At 47.6% G+C, this 19,015-nt stretch overlaps 1 protein-coding gene across 6 annotated transcripts in view; it reads right to left on the reverse strand.

Annotated features, from left to right (window-relative positions):
• Window positions 1-19,015, reverse strand: part of KDM1B (lysine demethylase 1B) — a 68,712-nt gene that overhangs the window by 5,464 nt on the left and 44,233 nt on the right. For 4 of the 6 annotated variants that reach the window (XM_049654989.1, XM_049654988.1, XM_049654987.1 and 1 more), the window contains 8 exons: window positions 16,951-17,078; window positions 15,832-15,963; window positions 15,214-15,288; window positions 10,849-10,965; window positions 9,989-10,114; window positions 8,555-8,677; window positions 6,550-6,702; window positions 2,388-2,829 (listed from right to left, as the gene is read on the reverse strand). In XM_049654989.1, coding sequence (XP_049510946.1) covers window positions 2,746-2,829; window positions 6,550-6,702; window positions 8,555-8,677; window positions 9,989-10,114; window positions 10,849-10,965; window positions 15,214-15,288; window positions 15,832-15,963; window positions 16,951-17,078 — 938 coding nt within the window. In that variant the 3' untranslated portion in view covers window positions 2,388-2,745. Of the gene's footprint in view, window positions 1-2,387; window positions 2,830-6,549; window positions 6,703-8,554; window positions 8,678-9,988; window positions 10,115-10,848; window positions 10,966-15,213; window positions 15,289-15,831; window positions 15,964-16,950; window positions 17,079-19,015 lie in introns of those variants that run through there. The other 2 variants (XR_007463083.1, XM_049654990.1) reach the window with 1 other exon arrangement.

Here is a 19,015-nt window from a genome sequence, read left to right on the forward strand (position 1 = left end):
AACAGGGATTTTTGTTGTTGATTTTGAGAGAGAAAAAGCACATAGTGGCAGGGCAGGGAGAGAGAGAATCCCAGACAGGTTCTGCACTGTCAGCGCAGAGCCTGACGCGGGGCTCAAACTCACGAACCCATGAGAGAGATCATGACCTGAGCCGAAACCAAGAGTCAGACTCTTTTTTTTTTTAATTTTTTTTTTCAACGTTTTTTATTTATTTTTGGGACAGAGAGAGACAGAGCATGAACAGGGGAGGGGCAAAGAGAGAGGGAGACACAGAATCGGAAACAGGCTCCAGGCTCCGAGCCATCAGCCCAGAGCCCGACGCGGGGCTCGAACTCACAGACCGTGAGATCGTGACCTGGCTGAAGTCGGACGCTTAACCGACTGCGCCACCCAGGCGCCCCAAGAGTCAGACTCTTAAGCGACTGAGCCACCCAGGCGCCCCTGGACGGGGATTTTAATGGATTTAGCCCCATGACCCATTTAATTTGGAGTCGTTCAGTGATTGCTGAACACAAACTCTGAAGAAATCCTGAAGGAAAACTTGAAAGTGACCTCACAAAACTAAGGGATTACGGTTCACAACTGTTTATTTTATGACCATTTACTTGAAAGGGTGTAAGACCCAGGAGCTAAACAAGTCTGAAGGCGGCTTGCAGGAGAGGAGACGGGTGGTGTGCGTGAAAGGTCGCGGGGAAGGTGTACCCAGTGCTCACCACTACAGTGCACGGTATTTGAAAAACAAGTCTAGTTTTTATTAAGCAGTTTTACACAACCAGCTGTTCACAATCTGCAGTTAAAACATTGTGTAGTCACTGCTCTTCAATTACAAAATCTTCAAACTGTGAAAAACAGTCAAAAACTCAAAAGTACCGTGGTTCCTTAACAAAATGTCAAATGATGTCACTTGGGACAGGAAACTTTTTAAATACACATTTACTGCGCTTGAGCTAACTAGGGTTTTCCTTAGTTTGCTTGTAGCACAGTACAAGTTTAAGAGCCCAGAGACTAACCGTGAACCATTTCAAACTTAAAATATTTTGCATTTATCACTAAATACATGCTATTCTTTAAACAAAGTTTAACACATAACATTTTTAAAACAGAATACTTCCCAGTACCAATGAGTCTCATCAGGTAGTCTATCAACATTTTCCTATGTTAACCCAACTTTGAAACCAATTTACTGCTGTTTGCCTTCTTGTGTTTGTATCATACTTTGCTGAGGAGGGAGGGGTCTAAACCGTCTAACGTTTCCATAAAATTCTATTTCTACTTACAAGCTGACTTTAAATTTTAAAAATACCTAATGTTCTGAAAAATGTCCTTCTGAGTCCTTTTTTCAATGCAGACTAACATAATTGAAAGAACTGTTCAGACTTTTTAAAACAAAAGCATTTAAGTTACCATCCGCTTTTCTAACTTCTTGGCAAGATAAGCATCCTGAAGTCCCTGAAACCAGAGTTTAATTGAATTCTTTTGTCAGGAGGAGAAAAAAAGGAAAAAGTGAATATGTGCCATGTTCTCCAGCTTTTAAGATACGGCTTTAAATGTGAAATATTTACCAGGAAATCTCACATTTTCTGCAGTTTTCCGGTGGACCTGCCTATGGAATACTGAAAACATCATGCTGCAAAAAACAGACTGGATCAGTTGTTTTAAAAAGAGGCAGTAGAGGGAGTTTTATTAAAGTATTCTGACAAGATCTTTTTGCCAGTGGTTGCCAAAATTAAGGCTAAAGTGTGCCATTGGACCAAACTTGGCTCTAAGAAAAATAGCCCTACTCTATATGGTCTCAAGTATGAAGACTATACTATCTCTATCCCATCGAAAATCACAGAATGCCTATACTGTTTGAGGAACTGAAAATTTTGCTGTTTGCCAATGAGTGCACAAATCTGAAATGTTTTATCACAAAAGAGACCCAAATTTAAATTTCTTTTGAATACCCAATGGAAAGAAATATGTACAATATAAAATAGTCTAGAAGTTTCATTTACTTTTAACTGAAGAGTTTGTGCTGTATCTGAAAGGGAAAGATTTCTATCTAAATTTTAAGTAAAAGCTCAATTTTGGAGCTATATAAAAATCTTAAGGCTCATTGGCAAAGATACTGATGAACTGTGACAGAAGAAAAACCTGTAGCTTTATCTGCCTTTTTTTTTAAATTTTTTTTTTTTCAACGTTTTTTATTTATTTTTGGGACAGAGTGAGACAGAGCATGAACAGGGGAGGGGCAGAGAGAGAGGGAGACACAGAATCGGAAACAGGCTCCAGGCTCCGAGCCATCAGCCCAGAGCCTGTCGCGGGGCTCGAACTCACGGACCGCGAGATCGTGACCTGGCTGAAGTCGGACGCTTAACCGACTGCGCCACCCAGGCGCCCCGATTTATCTGCCTTTTTAATGATTGCTGCTTGGTTTCTTGATGTTTGAAAACAATGGTTTCTCAATGTTTGAAAACTGATGAGCCAAACAAGGTGTCAAAATTCAAAGGGAATCTCCAACCGTGGAAGAAATCCTGTCTTAATGTAAGGTTATATTCTGCTTTGTTCTGAAATACAGAAGACAGCCCTAGTCACACCTGTGGAAAATGCAATTAAATATAAGTGCTTACAAAAGGATTCTTGGGGCTAATGCTCTCAGGAGGAGGTTTTTTTTGTCTTGATTTTATGAAAGTGAGGTTTAACATGTGTTTCAAACTTTACCATTTGGAGCACAGAAGCAAGCTGGGTCCAGACAAATTCTATTCAGAATGCTGCAATCTTACTTGCTTCTCGAACACCACTCAAATATGCCCCTGTAACAGTTTGTGGGAAATGCCTGTTTGTTGCCTGTAAGAAAAAAATTGCATAATTGGAAATCACATATAAGGAACTCAGGCGATCACCGAAACATAATACAAGCGTACACTCTCTGATCCTCGAATCGAGACTGCCGGCAGGCGCTCCTCTGTGCTCACGTTAACACTCTACCTCCCCCCACCCCCACCCTGCACCTGCTGTTCTCTGGCTGTGCCACCCTGCTTCACCACTCCCGTGAAGGACTGAGTGGCACTCCTTAGGATATTACTCACATACACACCGTGTCCCGGAATTAAGAATAACGAAGACGATACAATCCCTGCCCGTCCCCGCCACTGCCCCCCAGACAAGTAGTCCCGCTGTCGGAATCAGTGATGAGCACAGAAAGCGAACCAATTCACCACGGCTGGAGTTTTGCTAGAGGACTGCCACAGGACAGAGAGGAGTCCGTCAACGGGGAGGGGACAGAAAGGTGAGGACCGTCCGTGGGAGAAGACCGCTCTCCAGGAGGTTGGAGTGGGAACAGAATCGGCAAACCAGGGCAAGCAGCAGATTGATCTGTGGCTTGGGGGTTGGTGGGGACGGCGACAAGGTCTGGGATGTAGCTATGGGAAAGAGTCACTGAAGCGGGGGTGAGCCGATCTCAGAAGATGGAGGAGGATAGGAAACGCAGGAAGTTCCACGTGAACTGAGGTATGTTCCATGTCACCTGGATTTACGGCTGGATGCAAGGGACAACAGCCAGTGCCAAACACTTCAGTAAATGGAGAGGAATGGTCAGGAGGTAAGAATACAATTACCGAGGTGCCGGAGTGGTTCCAGTCGGCTAAGCGTCTGACTCTTGGTCTTGGCTCAGGTTACAATCTCATGGTTCGTGGGTTCAAGCCCCGTGCTGGGCTCTGTGCTGATGGCACAGAGCCTGCTTGGGATTCTGTCTCCCTCTCTCTGTCCCTCCCCTTGGCTCTCTCTCAAAATAAACTTAAAAACTAAATACATAACATTAGAAAAAATACAATTACTAGTAGGGGGCAAAAAATGGCAGAAACCTCAGAGAAATGGCTTTAAAAATTTTTTAGGGGCGCCTGGGTGGCTCAGTCAGTTAAGCATCCGACTTCGACTCAGGTCACGATCTCACACTTCATGGGTTCGAGGCCCATGTCGGGCTCTGTGCTGATAGCTCAGGGCCTAGAGCCTGCTTCGGATTCTGTGTCTCCCTCTCTCTCTGCCCCTCCCCCACTCACGTGGTCTCAAAAATAAACATTAAAAAAATTTTTTTTAATAAAAAATGTTTTCTTTAATGTTTTCAGTGTGAAGTAACAACTGTATCACACGAGCCTAATGCAGCTTCTCTTGGAAGCAGCGGACAGTTGCTGCCTGGCGTGCAGTCACGCTCTGTTCCCACAAAGCTTTGCAGGCCAAGGACAAACCACACAGCCAGTTTTTAAATGACGTTCTTTTGTAATCATCCAAAAATCAGAGAGAGAAAAGATAACTCTATTTTAGATGGCACTAGAAGACCTGGGAGGTCCCAAACTATAATCCACAAAGGATGAAAGCAGATGAAAGAGCTCTGAGGATTCTCTTCACTGGGTGAAGTTTGGGGAGGGGGGCGGGGGGCGGGGGGAGGTGATCCAAAGCAAGCCGATTCACCCCAAAGAACCTTTTAACCATCTCAGCCACTGGAGGCGTCGGGAAGGACAGAGGCAGAGGCGGGGCACCGGTGAAAACAGGACTGGAAGAGCAAGCAATCTGGTTCCTCACCAGCTTCCCTACCCCCATGGCCACGACCCCCTGGAGACCAGACGAAGAGGTGGGGGTGAGGCACCAAAGAACGTGGGGATTAAGTCAGGTCTTCATAACTAAGAGCAAGGCTGCCGGCACCCAGCATGTTCCCAAAGAGCTGTAGACAGACTGTTTGGGGATCCAACCACCCCTTGGCAAGCTCGTGGGTGTTCTCAACAGGCTTTTGTAAAAATGCCTCCCTCCAGTCTGAGCAGTCAACGATGGGATATCTGGATGTGTGGGAAGAGGAGGCTGACGGAAACAAACTAGAACTCTGAGGAGTCACTAAGCAAGAAGAGGATGCTACCAAAAGAAGAACCTGAGGGCAAGAAAGTGCTCATAAAAGAGCCAAAATTCCCAAAGTCAGTTCAAGGAGACAAACAGGATAAGACACACGAGTAACAGCAAAGAAAAGAAGATCAGAAAATCAGTTTAGGAGTTCCAATTTATGTAATGGAAGATGTAGAAATAAGAGAAATAAAAAACGTGAGGAGAAAATGGTCAGAAGTAAGAAATCAAGGACGGAAGGATATGAGCTTCCAGATTACAAGCAAGCGAAAAACAGGTACCGAAAAAAATCAGTAATCAAAACAGCAAAACATTTCTCAACAGAAGTAAACCAAGAAAGGAGCCAGGCCACTTCCTACCCATTAGGATGGCTGTTACCAAAAGCCAGAAAACAGCACACTGCTGGTGAGGATGTGCAGAAACTGGAACCTTTGTGGGCACCTGGGTGGCTCAGTCGGTTGAACACCTGACTCTTGCTTTCGGCTCAGGTCATGATCTCACAGGTTCACGAGTTCAAGCCCCAGGTCAGGCTCTTTGTTGAGACTGCAGAGCCTGCTTGGGATTTTCTCTCCCCCATTCTCTCTCTGTCCCTCCCCCACCCGTACACACTCTCTCTCTCAAAACAAACATTTTTAAAATAATTTTTAAAATTAAAAAAATAAAAGCTATTTTGAAGATTATGATTCTGACTTTGGAGGAACTCCGGTGATCGATTGGCAGTGGAAGGAATCACATGTGAAATTCCTTAAATATTTAAAAACTTAAAAAAATAGTTAAGGTGGTAAATGATATGTATAGTTTACCACAATTAAAAAAAATACACATAAAAAAAAAAGGAGAAAGGTATCTAGAAAATAAAAACCTGGAAAATGGTGAGGAGGAGTCCCAGAGATCAGCCAGTATAGACCAGAACATAGGCAAGAGGACCCCCAGGAAGAGGGTTTCAAAAATGGAGCTAACACACCAGCTCACAGGGATTCAGCTGTGACTGAGGGAAGCCTGAAGGGCGGAGGGGCCCGAGGAGAAGCACAGAAAGAATTAAGCTAATGAAAAAAGGGGCCAGTGAGACTGTCAAGAAAACAGGAAGCTGTGTAAAAACGAAGTCAATGAAGAGCTTCGTGGCTCAGCAGGAAGCCACATCACAGGAGCACCATTTCAAGTGTGAAATAACCACACTAAACAGGCTAAATCTTTCACCTGATAAGTCAGCAGTGTCTACTTTTTTTTTAATTGCTTTAAGTTTATTTTGAGAAAGAGAGAGAGAGAGGAAGAGGCAGAGAGAGGTAGTGAGAGAATCCCAGGCAGTCTCCTCGCCCACAGCACAGAACCCGACGTGGGGCTCGAACCCACAAACCGTGAGATCGTGACCTGAGCTAAAACCAAGAGACGCTTAACCGACTGAGCGACCCAGGTGCTCCAATGTCTACTTTGTTGAACCAGAAGTCAACGATACAAATATTTGAAAACAGGAAGTAAATTCCTGAAGAAACAACAGAAAGCATTAAAAATGGCCGCCCTGGGGGTGGGAGGAGGATGCTGAGGGGGCATCTGTCTGCTGTCTTAGGGTCCTAATACTTTTGACCGTATCCGACTCTGCTTTTAAACGCCGGACGTACATCACTCTCATTAAAAGAAAGTCACGAAAACAACAGCGAGCGGGTTCAGGATGGCCACACGCACCTCGCCAGCAAAGAAGACCATCCCCTGTATCTCCTCAGCGAGGATATCGTAGGCTTCTCCGCTCCCTCCCGTCTTCACGAAGCTGTACGCCATCTGGATCCAGGGGTCCGTGCTCCACCGAGTGACGAAATACTTCGTGGGGTCGGGGACCTCCTGTGTGGGGCGGAGGGAACCAGGAGCCGGGATCAAAGAGGGGCCTGGACGTGCGCAGCCAGAGCACAAATCTACACTCCCGCCTCCTCTGGAGACGGAGTTAATCCTCTTAGACTCTGCTGTGGCCCCTCTGCCCCCTGCAGCTCCCCCCGGGCCCCCCCACCCCCATTTGTGCAGCTTCCTCCATCTCCCGCCCCAACCGTGCGGCTTCCCCCACGGCTCACTTCCACCCTTCATCCTGCCGGAGACTTATCGTCGCCAGTGACCGGCGTGTGCCCGGGGGACGGTGGCGGAGGGGTGTCTGGGCCAGAGTGGAAGGGGCGGTGCTGGGACCTCAATTCTCAGCAGGCTGCTCCAAAGGAACGGCCAGACGAGGCCATGTTTCACGTTCACTAAGTTTCGAGTCATTCTGTGCCCCTGACGAGCACCACCATGAAAAACAGTTCCACGGAGGGCGCCGGGGTGGCTCAGTTGGTTCAGTGTCCGACTTGGGCTGAGGTCACGATCTCACGGTTTGTGAGTTCGAGCCCCGAGACAGGTTCCCTGCTGTCAGTGCAGAGCCCGCTTCGGATCCTCTGTCCCCTCTCTCTGCCCCTTCCTGCTCGTGTGCTCTCCTCTCAAAAATAAACGTTTAAAAAATAAACAAAAATAGTTCTATGGAAACCACGTGCTAAATTCCAAACAACGAATGTGAAAATGAGTTTTTGGACAAAAACCCACAAACTAGGGATTACTGTGAGATGTAATCACGTCGCGTAAAATAACACCCCCGGGTGTCTCTGTCTCTACTTTATGTAACTTTTCTCTCATTTCATTTCTTTCTACTTCCACTCCTTTATTTGAAAAAGATGACAGCTACGCCATTCCCCAATCTGCAGAGACTGTGAGATGTACTCAACTGGCAAATATGAAGTACGCTGAGCCCCTCTGGAAAAAGACAGAAATGAGACTAGCTGCATCTGTAGGGTATGAGAATATTCTGGACAACATCCCTTTGAAAGGAAGGTTGCTCTCAAAGCTCACTAGGGTTTGGGTTAATACAGGATGTAGGGAAAATGCTGAGCTTGTTACATCCTTAGGAAAGGAAGGGGATGTGGTGCTCGCTTCAGCAGCACGTGTACTAAAATAGGAACGGTACACGGAAGCTCCGCGTCGCCCCTGAGCAAACGTGACATGCAGATTCCTGAAGGCTGTCTGTGCCCCAGCGCACTGCCACCCTTTGCAGATTAGCACGAAAGGAAGGGGGTGGGGGGAGGAAAAGAAGGAAGAAGGAAGAAGGAAAGGGAAGGGAAGGGGAATGGGAAAGGAAAAGGAAAAGAAAGAGGTGTGCGGATGATGTGAGCAAAAGGAAGACAATGGCGTGAAAGGCGGTATGGAATATTGCTATAGACTCAATTGCGGCCCCCTCAAATTCGTGTCAGAACCCTAAACCCCCAGAACCTCATAATATCACCATATCTGAGAAAGGGCCTCTCACAAGGTAATTCAGTTCCCATGAGGTCCCGAGGGTGGGCTTTAATCCAGTCTGACTGGTGTCCTAAGAAGAGGCAATTAGGACACAGCCAAGCACAACGGGAAGACGATGTGGGGTCGCGGGGGGAAGGCTGTCATCTGCAGACCAAGGAGAGAGGCCTGGGAAGAAGCCAAACAAACCTGCCTGCACCTTGATCTCGGACCTTCCAGCCTCAGAACTGCGAGAACGTAAATGTCCATCGTTGAAACCACCCAGATTGGGGTATTTTGTTACGGCAGCCCTGGCAGGCCAGCCCGGGGACTTAGCGGGCAGCCGGACAACGGGAGAGGGACCGACGCGGCCGTCCGCCTTCTCCCCCGTCCCGGAGGCGGCTCTGACCTGCTCCTTGAACAGCTCCCGGAGGGCGGCCATGCACTGCTGGAGCACCTGCTTGTCATCCAGGGTCCTGACGGACGCCACGGCCTCCCCGGCGACCACCGACATCAGCACGCTCTGCTTCTTCTGCAGACGCGGAAGGGACAGTTCACACTTCCTGCTTCCAGTACAGAGGTCCCTGAATGCACGGCTCCGACTGGGGAAGGCCCTCGTCCTACACATCTCAGGATTTCCCCCTGCCCCTCAGCCCCATTTCAACCACCGGTCTGTCTCCCTCACAAAACTCAGTATTCATCTCTACATTTTGCTCTTCGTGGCTGAACAACTCGGGAAGAAGTGTCAATATCAAATTCAGGGTTCTCTTGGCTTTTTCCCTTACTTGTTCTAGAAGAAATAGAAGAAGGTGGAGAAGGGAGATCAGCAGATAAAATAAGGGGAAAAAAATCTTTCTCAAACAGTAAAGAAATTTTGCCCAAGTGCAACCTTTTAACAAAGTTTCTTGGGATGGGGCGCCAGGGTGGCTCAGTCAGTTAAGCCTCTGACTTTGGCTCAGGTCATGATCTCAGTTCATGAGTTCAAGGCCCACATTGGGCTCTGTACTGACAGCATGGAGCCAGCTTCAGATCCTCTGTCTGACCCTTCTTTCTCTGCCCCTCCCCTACTTGTTCTCTCTCTCTCTCAAAAATAAACATTAAAAAAAAAAATTAAGGGGCCTGGATGGCTCAGTCAGTTAAGTATCTGACACTTGATTTCAGCTCAGGTCATGATCTCATGGTTCGTGAGATCAAGCCTCACATCGGGCTCTGCGCTGACGGCGCGGAGCCTGCTTGGGATTCTTCCTCGGTCTCTCTCTGCCCCTGTGCTGCTCACTCTCTCTCAAAATAAACAAACAAACATTACAAAAAAATTAAGAAAGTTTCTTGGAAGGGAGAAGAAGGGGGAACAAAACACCAAAGGTGATTCTTTTGCATGACATTAGTATTACCAAGTCCCAGGGACGCCCCTCCCTCCCTCTGCTCCCCGACCGGTCACATCTGCCAACACGGAGCCTGCCCTCGTCCTCCTCGGGGCCAACCATACCCTGCCCTTCGTCCGTGCTCACAGGACCCGGGAGAGCAGTGTTCAGGCACCAGTCATTACTGTGCTGTGCTGAGCTGACTCTCCCTAAGAGGACTCCCCATCAGCCCGAAATATCTGTTTCCACAAAGAACGAATCCCCTTCCCAGGGAGCAACATTAGTACTTGAAAAGAATATGGCAGATGTCGGGCTTTTCCTGTAGGAAAATATCCCAGTCCAAGTACCCTGCCAGCATATAGGTACGTATCTACAGCATCTGCCACGTCCATTAGCTCCTGAGCTTGACGCAGGAGTCATTACCAATCCAAATTCTAAACTGCAGTAAGGGAATTCAAACCGCGTGTCACCACCGATTTTACCTGGGGATCCATGTCATAGAACACAGCAAAAAGCCCCCGCTTGCCGGCACTAGGCGGAACGTGACCGAAAAAGTCAGCCCCTTGAACTTTACTGTCCCAAAATCTGTATGGAAACTGCAAGGCAATCTGGAAAACGAGGAAGAGAAAGATGGTTAAGAGTTTCTAGAATCAGAAGTAATCTCTAAGACACAATCAATCTACGGTTAACTAAAGCGATACACAAAAAAATCCTAAAATGCTCCCCTTCCGTGCTCCTGTCTCGTCTGTTCTCTCATGAGCATCTGGCTTTGGGGGCCATTCAGTCCCATCCCCCCACCGATAGCGTGGGTGGGGTGGGCGGGACCCACTGACAAACCCTGGGCTAATCCGAAGATGCCAAGCAGTCCCGAGACCTGGTCTTGAAGCAGATGTTCTGAAGATAAAGTCTCACCTACCCCTAGGGCCACCAGCACTGGCACGTTCTGCTTAGAGAAGATTTTATTTAAAGGCAGAGGAAGTGACACATTCTCCTCACTGAGACCAATTAATTAATGGAGGGTAGGCTTGGAAGGCAGCCAAAAAAAAAAAAAAAAACCAAAAACCCCACTTTACTTATATATTTATATGCCAAGTTCAAATCTTGAATAACAACACTCATTTTCCAAACGTCAAGCAAAACTGAGATCTCAGCCAGCTCTTCTCCTTCTGTTCCGATAATAGCCTTTTGTATTCTTCATCAACAATTACTCAAATGAAAAGAAAATCTTTGAATTTTATTTGGATGAAAAAATGATCCGCTACTCAGCCAGTACCAGAAGGTAAGGAACCCTTGGCACCCAACATTCATCTCTTTGGTTTTGAGGCTACAGTAACTTGGTCACCTTTTCAATGATGCCCGCGCCTAAGCTGTTGATAGCCTTCATCTTCTTGTCCGACAGCGGTGGGTTGAAGTGAATGGCACCTTTCTGCAGTAAGGCCAGGGGTACAGTGACTAACACCTGGGGGGAAAACGAACAGTTCACACACAAAAGCACAACTACCCAGTGGGTTCATGACCAGGAAAATCTCAACGCCCAAAGGACGTTCCTCTCTATCGCCAATCACGAGACTGTCAATGTCACATGTTCTACTTGCGAAGAGCCAGAGCCGCCATGGCGGTTTGGTGCACAAGGGCGCCTGGCTGAGCAGAAGCGGCATCCACGTGGAAGAACTTGCAGAAAAGTCTAGATGGTTTACAATAACCCTGGGTGAGAAGAGTCAGTAGATGCTAATTATGAAAAGCAGTACTGTAAGAGGAAATGGCCCTAAATATGGAATCAGAAGAACTACATTTGTGTATTGTTACTAACACTTTCTAATACATGGCCAAGGTAAAACCTGCCCTACAAGCCCCAAAGAATCGGGATAATGCTTAAAAGTCATACAATACACATCAATATGCTTCATAAATGGTAAAGTCCATCAAAAACATTATGGATTACTGGAGTGCCCGGGTGGCTCAGTTGGTTGAGTGTCCGACTCTTGATTTTGGCTCAGGTCATGATCTCACAAACCGTGAGACAGCATGGAGCCTGCTTCTGATTCTCTCCCTCTCTCTCTGATCCTCCCCTGCTCATGCTCTCTCTCAAAACAAATAAACTTAAAAACATTTTCTTCAAAGCATTATGGGCTATTAAAAAGGAAGCAACTTTTTTTTTTAATTAGTTTATTATTTTTATTTTTTTTAATGTTTTATTTATTTTTGAGTGAGCGAGAGGGAGGGAGAAAGACAGCACTAGCAGGGGAAAGGCAGAGAGAGAGGGAGACACAGAATCTGAAGCAGGCTCCAGGCTCTGAGCTGTCAGCACAGAGCCCGACGCGGGGCTCAAACTCATGGACTGTGAGATCATGATCTGAGCCAGGCACTTAACTGATTGAGCCACCCAGGAGCCCCAAGAAGGAAGCAACTCATTGCAGGGTCTCCCAACGGCTTACACAATCCTTTAGGAGAGTTGAAGGTGCCGATGCTAAGAGCCTTCAAGAACGACTCTCGAGGTCCCATCACAAAACCCTGCATCAAACACAGCTGCTGTCTCTCCACACAATCAGAAAATTTCTGGCTCCAGAACCCTGTTACCACAGTCACGATGAGGAGCCATTACCACTGCTACCAGCTCCAGAAGCACACCACTTCTAGAACAAACTGTGAAATGGGTTCCTCGTGCTTGCCTCACGCCTCCCTTGTAGTTAATGAGCGGACCCTGGAGCCTCTACTGGCCCCTCTGTGGAAAAACCTAACACCTTGACCACGATGCTGGTCAGAAGTGAAGGAAAAGCCATGCCATACCTTCCAAATCTCACGCCAGTGCATCTGAGTGGCTGCAACATTTCCTATTTAGAACCTCAGCTTCAAGGGAGTCTAGGAAGCATGCGTGTGTGTGTGTGTGTGTGTGTGTGTGTGTGTGTGTGTGTCCATTTCCGTCCACACTGCAGGCAGCATGGCCGGAGGAGCATCCCATGGAACTGGATGCCGAGCACCACATCCACCACAGCCCTCAGCAAAGATGTAGCATACGTGGCTTGAACCCCAACTCCAGGAGCACAGAAAGGCCAGAGTTCTTCTTGTGATTTTGTCGCTATTTTCTGCCACATGGAACTTTTTATAAAATATAAAACATTTTCTCGGTCATCATCAAGCAAGCCAAAAAAAAAAAAAAAAGAGAACAATTATTCTCTTGGATGCAGAAGAACTTCAAGGAAATAAGATCTAGATATCTTCTTAACAACAAAAACGCTCTCAAAAGCCCATGAAGCTGGGCGCCTGGGGGGTTCAGTCGGTTAAGGGTCTGACTTCGGCTCAGATCATGATCTTGAGGCTCGTGGGTTCGAGCCCTGCATCAGGCTCTCTGCTGTCAGCATGGAGCCTGCTTCGGATCCTCTGACCCTCTCTCTCTCTCTCTGCCCCTCTCCGGCTCACTCTCTCCCTCAAAAATAAACATTAAAAAAAAAAAAAGCAAAAAGGAAAAAAAAAAAAGCACACGAACTTAGGTAAACAAACAGGCCAAAGGGACGAGCCCGCTCTGGTCAGGGACTGAGGCCAGACCTGGGTGGAACCAGCCTAAACTGCATTACAGTGTGTCAGATGTTTATTGGTGGGTCACGCTGGGGTGCAAGTCTTTCACCTCTAAGTCCGGGAAGCTTCCAACTCAAACCATGCCATCTCTGCAGACTACTATAAAAATACTTCCTGTAAACATTCCAGAAGAGACTTGAGAACACAGCCTGCGGCTATGCCCTAATAACCCCGGAGAGCTGGCCATCAAGAGAGAAGAGCAAAGGTGCGTGGTTAGGGTCAGGCAGAGGGGGACCCAGCGAGAGCCGTCGACAGGCAGAGTCACAAAATACCACAGGTTGAGCCATCAGCTGACTGGCAATTTAAAAATTTTTTTTAAATGTTTGTGTGTACTACAGAGGGAGAGAGAGAGAGAGAGACAATGTGGGAGCGAGGCAGGGGCAGAGAAAGAGGATCCGAAGCAGGCTCCTGGCTCCAAGCTGTGAGTGCAGAACCCGACGCGGGGCTCGAACTCACGCACCGCGAGATCATGACCTGAGCCCAAGTTGGCCACCCAGGCGTTCCGGCTGACTTACAGTTTTAAAGAGAGGTATTTAAAAACAATTTTTACCACCACGAGGAGCTTTAAATTTAAATTCTCAGCTTGGGGCTCCCACATAAGGGCAGGGCTGCTCAGTGGTCTGACACTAGCCACACATCGGACTCACCTGAGCAGTTTCACAAACATGACCAGACTGAATCCCGGAGAATCTCGGGGTGGGGGTGCTGCAGCCTTTCTTTTTAAGCCCCTCCCAGGTGGTCCTAACGTGAGCCAGGATTGAGAACCACTACCAGTCCATGGGGTCCCTGGGTGGCTCAGTCGGTTAAGTGTCTGACTTCGGCTCAGGTCATGCTCTCACGGTCTGTGAGTTCGAGCCCTGCATCGGGCTCTGTGCTGACAGCTCGGAGCCTGGGGACTGTTTTGGATTCTGTGTTTCCCTCTCTCTCTGCCCCTCCCCCACTCACGCTCTCTCTTGCTCTCAAAAATAAATAAAACATAAAAAAGAAATTTTTAAAGACCCACTCTGAGTCCAAAGGCTACACTACCATTCCTAACTACCCCGCTAGCCAATGGCAGGAATAATATGAGGACCCACCCCCTGGGCTCACACACCAGACCCTGTCTCTTCATTTGACATGAGATCCTTTAGTTCAGGAGGAGTATCATGCACTCTGAAATACTTCTAGGGAACTGAAACGGGCAGAGCACAGCTAATCTAGGAATCCAGTGATGATCTGTCATTTATACATTCTGGTCATGTCAGAAATAGCTAAACTGAAATAAACTTACAGGATTTATTACTTCCCCTCCACCCCAAGTAAGCATCTTTGCTCTCCAACGCCTTAGAAATCTCTGTGTGATTTTGCACATTACAGCACTCTTCCAGTGTCCACCTACTAACGTGCTTTACAAACACTTCCAGTAACATAAAAGTACTTCTGCCAGTTTCAAAACGAAAACATGGAGCTGTCTTGGACTGAAAAATGATTCCATGGCAAAAGAAACCTACTAAACAAACAAACAAACCCACCACCTTTGTATGTACTGAATTAAGCAAACTGAGTTTTCTGGAATGCGTGACTTCTCAGAGCCTTTAATACACTCATATTTAACTCAAAAAGTAGACTGCAATATACAACACTTTCAAACTTATTTGCCCAAAGAATTTCTCTTCTTGTTCAACTCTCAGGACTGATGTACCACAGAACCTACTTTAAGAAACACTACTCGGGGCACCTGGGTGGCCCAGTTGGTTAAGGGTCTGACTTCGGCTCAGATCATGATCTCATGGTTCGTGGGTTCGAGCCCCGCATTGGGCTCTGTGCTCATAGCTCAGAGCCTGGAGCCTGTTTCGGATTCTGTCTCCCCCCCCTCCCTCTGCCCCTCCCTCACCCCAGCTCTGTCTCTGTCAAAAATAACCATTAAAAGTAAATCAATAAGCACTATTCAGAATTCTGTCTACCATGAATGCATACAGCGTTAGATCAGGTCAATGAGACTTGCGCATCCACACAGAACTGAGTGGAGACAGGGAACTCTTCAGGAATCAAACAAGGCTCCGGGCAGACTGCCAAAGGCCAACTTCCGGGTGGAAAACACTGTTTTCCCCACCCCCAGGCCCCTGGCTACACCTCGTGAAATGCTAGCACCTACCTTCTGTGCTGTACATCCTGTCCCATCCGTCATGGTAACCTGCACCTCATCTCCAGAATAATCAATGCTCTGCACCTGCGCAAGAAAAACCACCATGAAAACCAGGAGGGACGGACCCATACGATCCAGGATCCTCCCCCAATTCTATCACGTGAGTTTAGACCTCCAAGACTCCAGAGAATCACTTCCCGGCATTCAGAGATCTAAGTGACATTTACAGCTGACTTCAGGGAACTATCGCTCAGTCATTACAACTTATAAACACTTTGTCAGAAAGTGGAAAATCTTTACAACACAGTCTAGAGTGAAGTATACAGGTAAACGGGGGCCTCTATGATTAGAGCAATGCACAATACAATGCAGCAGGACAAAGACTCGAAGGGAACACTCGAGAGGGAAAATGGCTGCATTGTGTCAGGGAGGTCATGAGACACTTGAACACTTCATTAGCAATGAAAATGCATCTGAGCCACTGTTGCTTCCAGAGGGTGGAGGTGCCTGACGAACAGGCTCACAGCAAGCACCTGTCTCCTGTGTAATCCACGTGTCCCGCACTTGCCATCCTCCAAACCCAAGGTCAAACCAGAGCCGCCCCTCCCGGCCGCTGTGGAGACTCACTGGAGACTCCAGCCGAATGTCTAGTCCTTCTGCCAGTTTTTCAATGATTACAGAGTAGCCAGGCGTTAGCAGAGTGTGGTCACCAGCAAACTGAGCAAAGAATTCGTTGTGGTCCCAGGAGCGAGCAGACACCTGGGAAATGATAATGTGCAGGAAAGCTTATGTTATTCTTTTTTTTTTTTTTTTTTAAAGTCAACTCTACTCCCAACATAGGGCTTGAACTCATGACCCCAAGATCAAGAGTGGCACACTCCACCGACTGAGCCGGCCACGCGCCCCAGGAAAGCGGATCTTAGAACAAAAGGTAGACATGATTTGGGCACGGGCACCACTCCTTGATAAACACACTCGGTGTATTACATATCAGTAATTCTGGAAAAGGAGAACTCTATGAGTAAAACTGCGTTTGAGCAACTCCAGCTATAAATATGCCATCCACGTGTCTTCAACGTGGCATCTGTGCAGAGGCTGAAACCCGGCACAGTTTTGGAAAACAGGGTTACTCCAACCACAATGGAGTCGGATGCAGGGAGGTGCGGAGTTGGACAAGAGGTCGGGGTCAGCCGTGGAGCCTCTATTCAAAATACAGAGGGTCTGAGTATCAAGACCACAGTGGTCAAGTGACTGACGGAGGGAGGCAAGTGTAAATTTATTCCAGCGAGACAGGCAGACCGTAACTGCAAGGCTACTCTATTTTGGTCTCCCGAGAGCAGTGTTCTCAGACCACGACGGTTCCACAGAAATGCCTTCAGGGACTCCGTGGAGCACAAGGGAAGACCGGCAGTGAACGGACAAGGCTCTGGGCCCCTCCCGGGTCCAGCCCAGTGGCCATCCTGCACTTGGTTCACATACTGAGTCTTCGCACACATTATCGGAAGGAAGGTTTCTCTCACTTAAAAAAAAAAAAAAAAAAAAAGTCTAAACCACTGTGGGGTTAATATGCTCTGAAGTCATGGTTTTTGACCTTTTCAACAGCAGAACCATTGTTTCCTGTTTACCCAAACTGGTCGGGAGTTCAGTGCTTAGATGCGAGGTGCGGGTGAGCGCGCGCGCGCGCGCACACACACACACACACACACACACACACACGCACGCGCGCTTCACAGAAGCCAGCCACACCTGATGGAGGCTGCTCCCGCAGGCGTACTCCAGGTTACTCAGGTGGAAGTGAAGCACCTGTTGTTCAAGTTCACTGAACTGGATCCCCGACTCCTGAATAAAGGCTTTGTAGATCTCCTCGATCTTTTCTGTAAGGGGAAGGGGGCAAAGCAGAAAAAGAACGGCTGTCACACTATTGTCTAATTCCTTATCTTATGTTCCCAAACTCCTGCTACCTGCAAAATCTGCTAAACTCAGGTCCCTTCCCAAGCCAACTCGGGGCATGAGGGAGGATATGTTGAGAAGGTTGGTTTCACTCACAAAGGAAAAGCTTATCTCAACTGGAAACAAGGTCAGGAGGCTACATTCAACCACGTTTCATTTCTGCCCAGTTGAAAAAACTTTCCTTCTTGGCTCAAGATGGAGAAAAAAGTACCCCCCCCCCCCCCCCCCCCCCCCCCCCCGCATATATAAAGACACACACCCAGAGAAAAATCCTCTTCCCTTTCTGGTCCTAGTGCGAATCACCTGAAGTCACGTTCTGAGGACCTCTCACCTTAACTAAGAGACCTACAACAGACTATCGGCTGTATTCTCTCCAAAACAAGAATACTCCGTTATGGCCTTTCGTCACCTCAGTCTGCTGCCTTGATACCTTCCAATTACCGGTGTTTCACCGCCTACGTAATAAATTCCAAAACCCACAGCCAGACGCTTGCTAGCACCTTTCCAGCCTTTCCAAAGACAGCAACTGCTACCCGCCCGCTCTCACGCTCTGCTAAGTTGCAGCCTGGTCTCTTCCCGGTAAATTCCGACCCCGGGAGGCAGCTGCCCCCACTGGCCTCCCTGCCAGCACCCTCCAGCCCGGCCCATCGCCCCTTCGGGCCAGCGTCACCCGGCCGCCACGCACCTTGGGAATCCTGCTTGCTAGCAACCCCAGCATTCAGCCACGTCACACAACCGGAACTTTCAACTACACATACACAGCCCTGTGGAATCGTTCCAATTCTGCTCTTCGACTCCCTTTATTGTGGGGATGTGGGGGCGAGGGAGGCTCACGCCTGACACATGGTAAGAATCTTAGCACGGGCCCTTCTTCATCACCTTTCCAGTGAGAAAGAACCACCACCCTACATGTACACCACAGACTCCAGGCTTCTTTCCATCAAGTCCTGTGCACTTGCTTAGCTAGACACGAACTGAAAGTGAATTTTAAAAAAATTTGTTTTGGCAGCTCCGGGTTCTCATCAAAATTTTCCACCCTCATGCTAGATGGTTAATCCGGGGATGCTCGCAGCACCTCTGGATTTGTGCCGGGCTTTCTCCCCGCCCCAGACCACAGGGCTTTCCTGCCACTTTCACTACCACCCTGCAGTCCCATTCCTGCATCCTGCCATGTACTTTCTATTTTCCTTTAGGTTTTGTAGAGGTTCGGGGAGAACCAAGACTGCTGGAACAGTATGTGAAATTAAGTATGAACAGATTGGGAGAAGGCTTAATGTGACTTTTATGTAAATTACATTTAAAAGCTCTAGTACATATGCTTTGTGAAATTAACTCTAGCTTCCCACTATTTATATTTGGGTGTTTTGGGCTAAGTGCTAATTAGGTGAAATCTCAGCTCAGATACTACCAGGCAGGATGTAACCGCAACCTTCCCCAAGTGGAGATGTGTGCGCCATTATTCAAGCTTTCCAAAAAAACATTTATAAGACGAAACACCAACTCACACAGCGTTGCTGATCCTGCCCTGATAACTTTTCTTAAGTAAGGCCAAGACAAAGCAGTACTATTAATGTTTTTATGTGGTAGTCCTGAAAGGAGGGTGAAGAAAACCCTGTCCAGTGACTACCACACACGTGCAGAATGCTAACCAAACTCTGAGAACATTCCGCACAATGTCAGCTTAGTAACTGTCCCCAGTTTCAGAAAATTCAACGGCCCACTACTGGGTCTGGACACTACCTACATTTGATTAAATGATCCCTGTGCATCCCAGGAAATTTCTGAAAATGTTCTGCTAGACTCTGCCAGTGAACACTTAACTAGTTAGGGTGGCTCAACATGGTGGGTCTCAGGGCAGGAG

The sequence above is a fragment of the Panthera uncia genome, assembly GCF_023721935.1.
Source record: "Panthera uncia isolate 11264 chromosome B2 unlocalized genomic scaffold, Puncia_PCG_1.0 HiC_scaffold_25, whole genome shotgun sequence".
Lineage (NCBI taxonomy): Eukaryota > Metazoa > Chordata > Mammalia > Carnivora > Felidae > Panthera > Panthera uncia.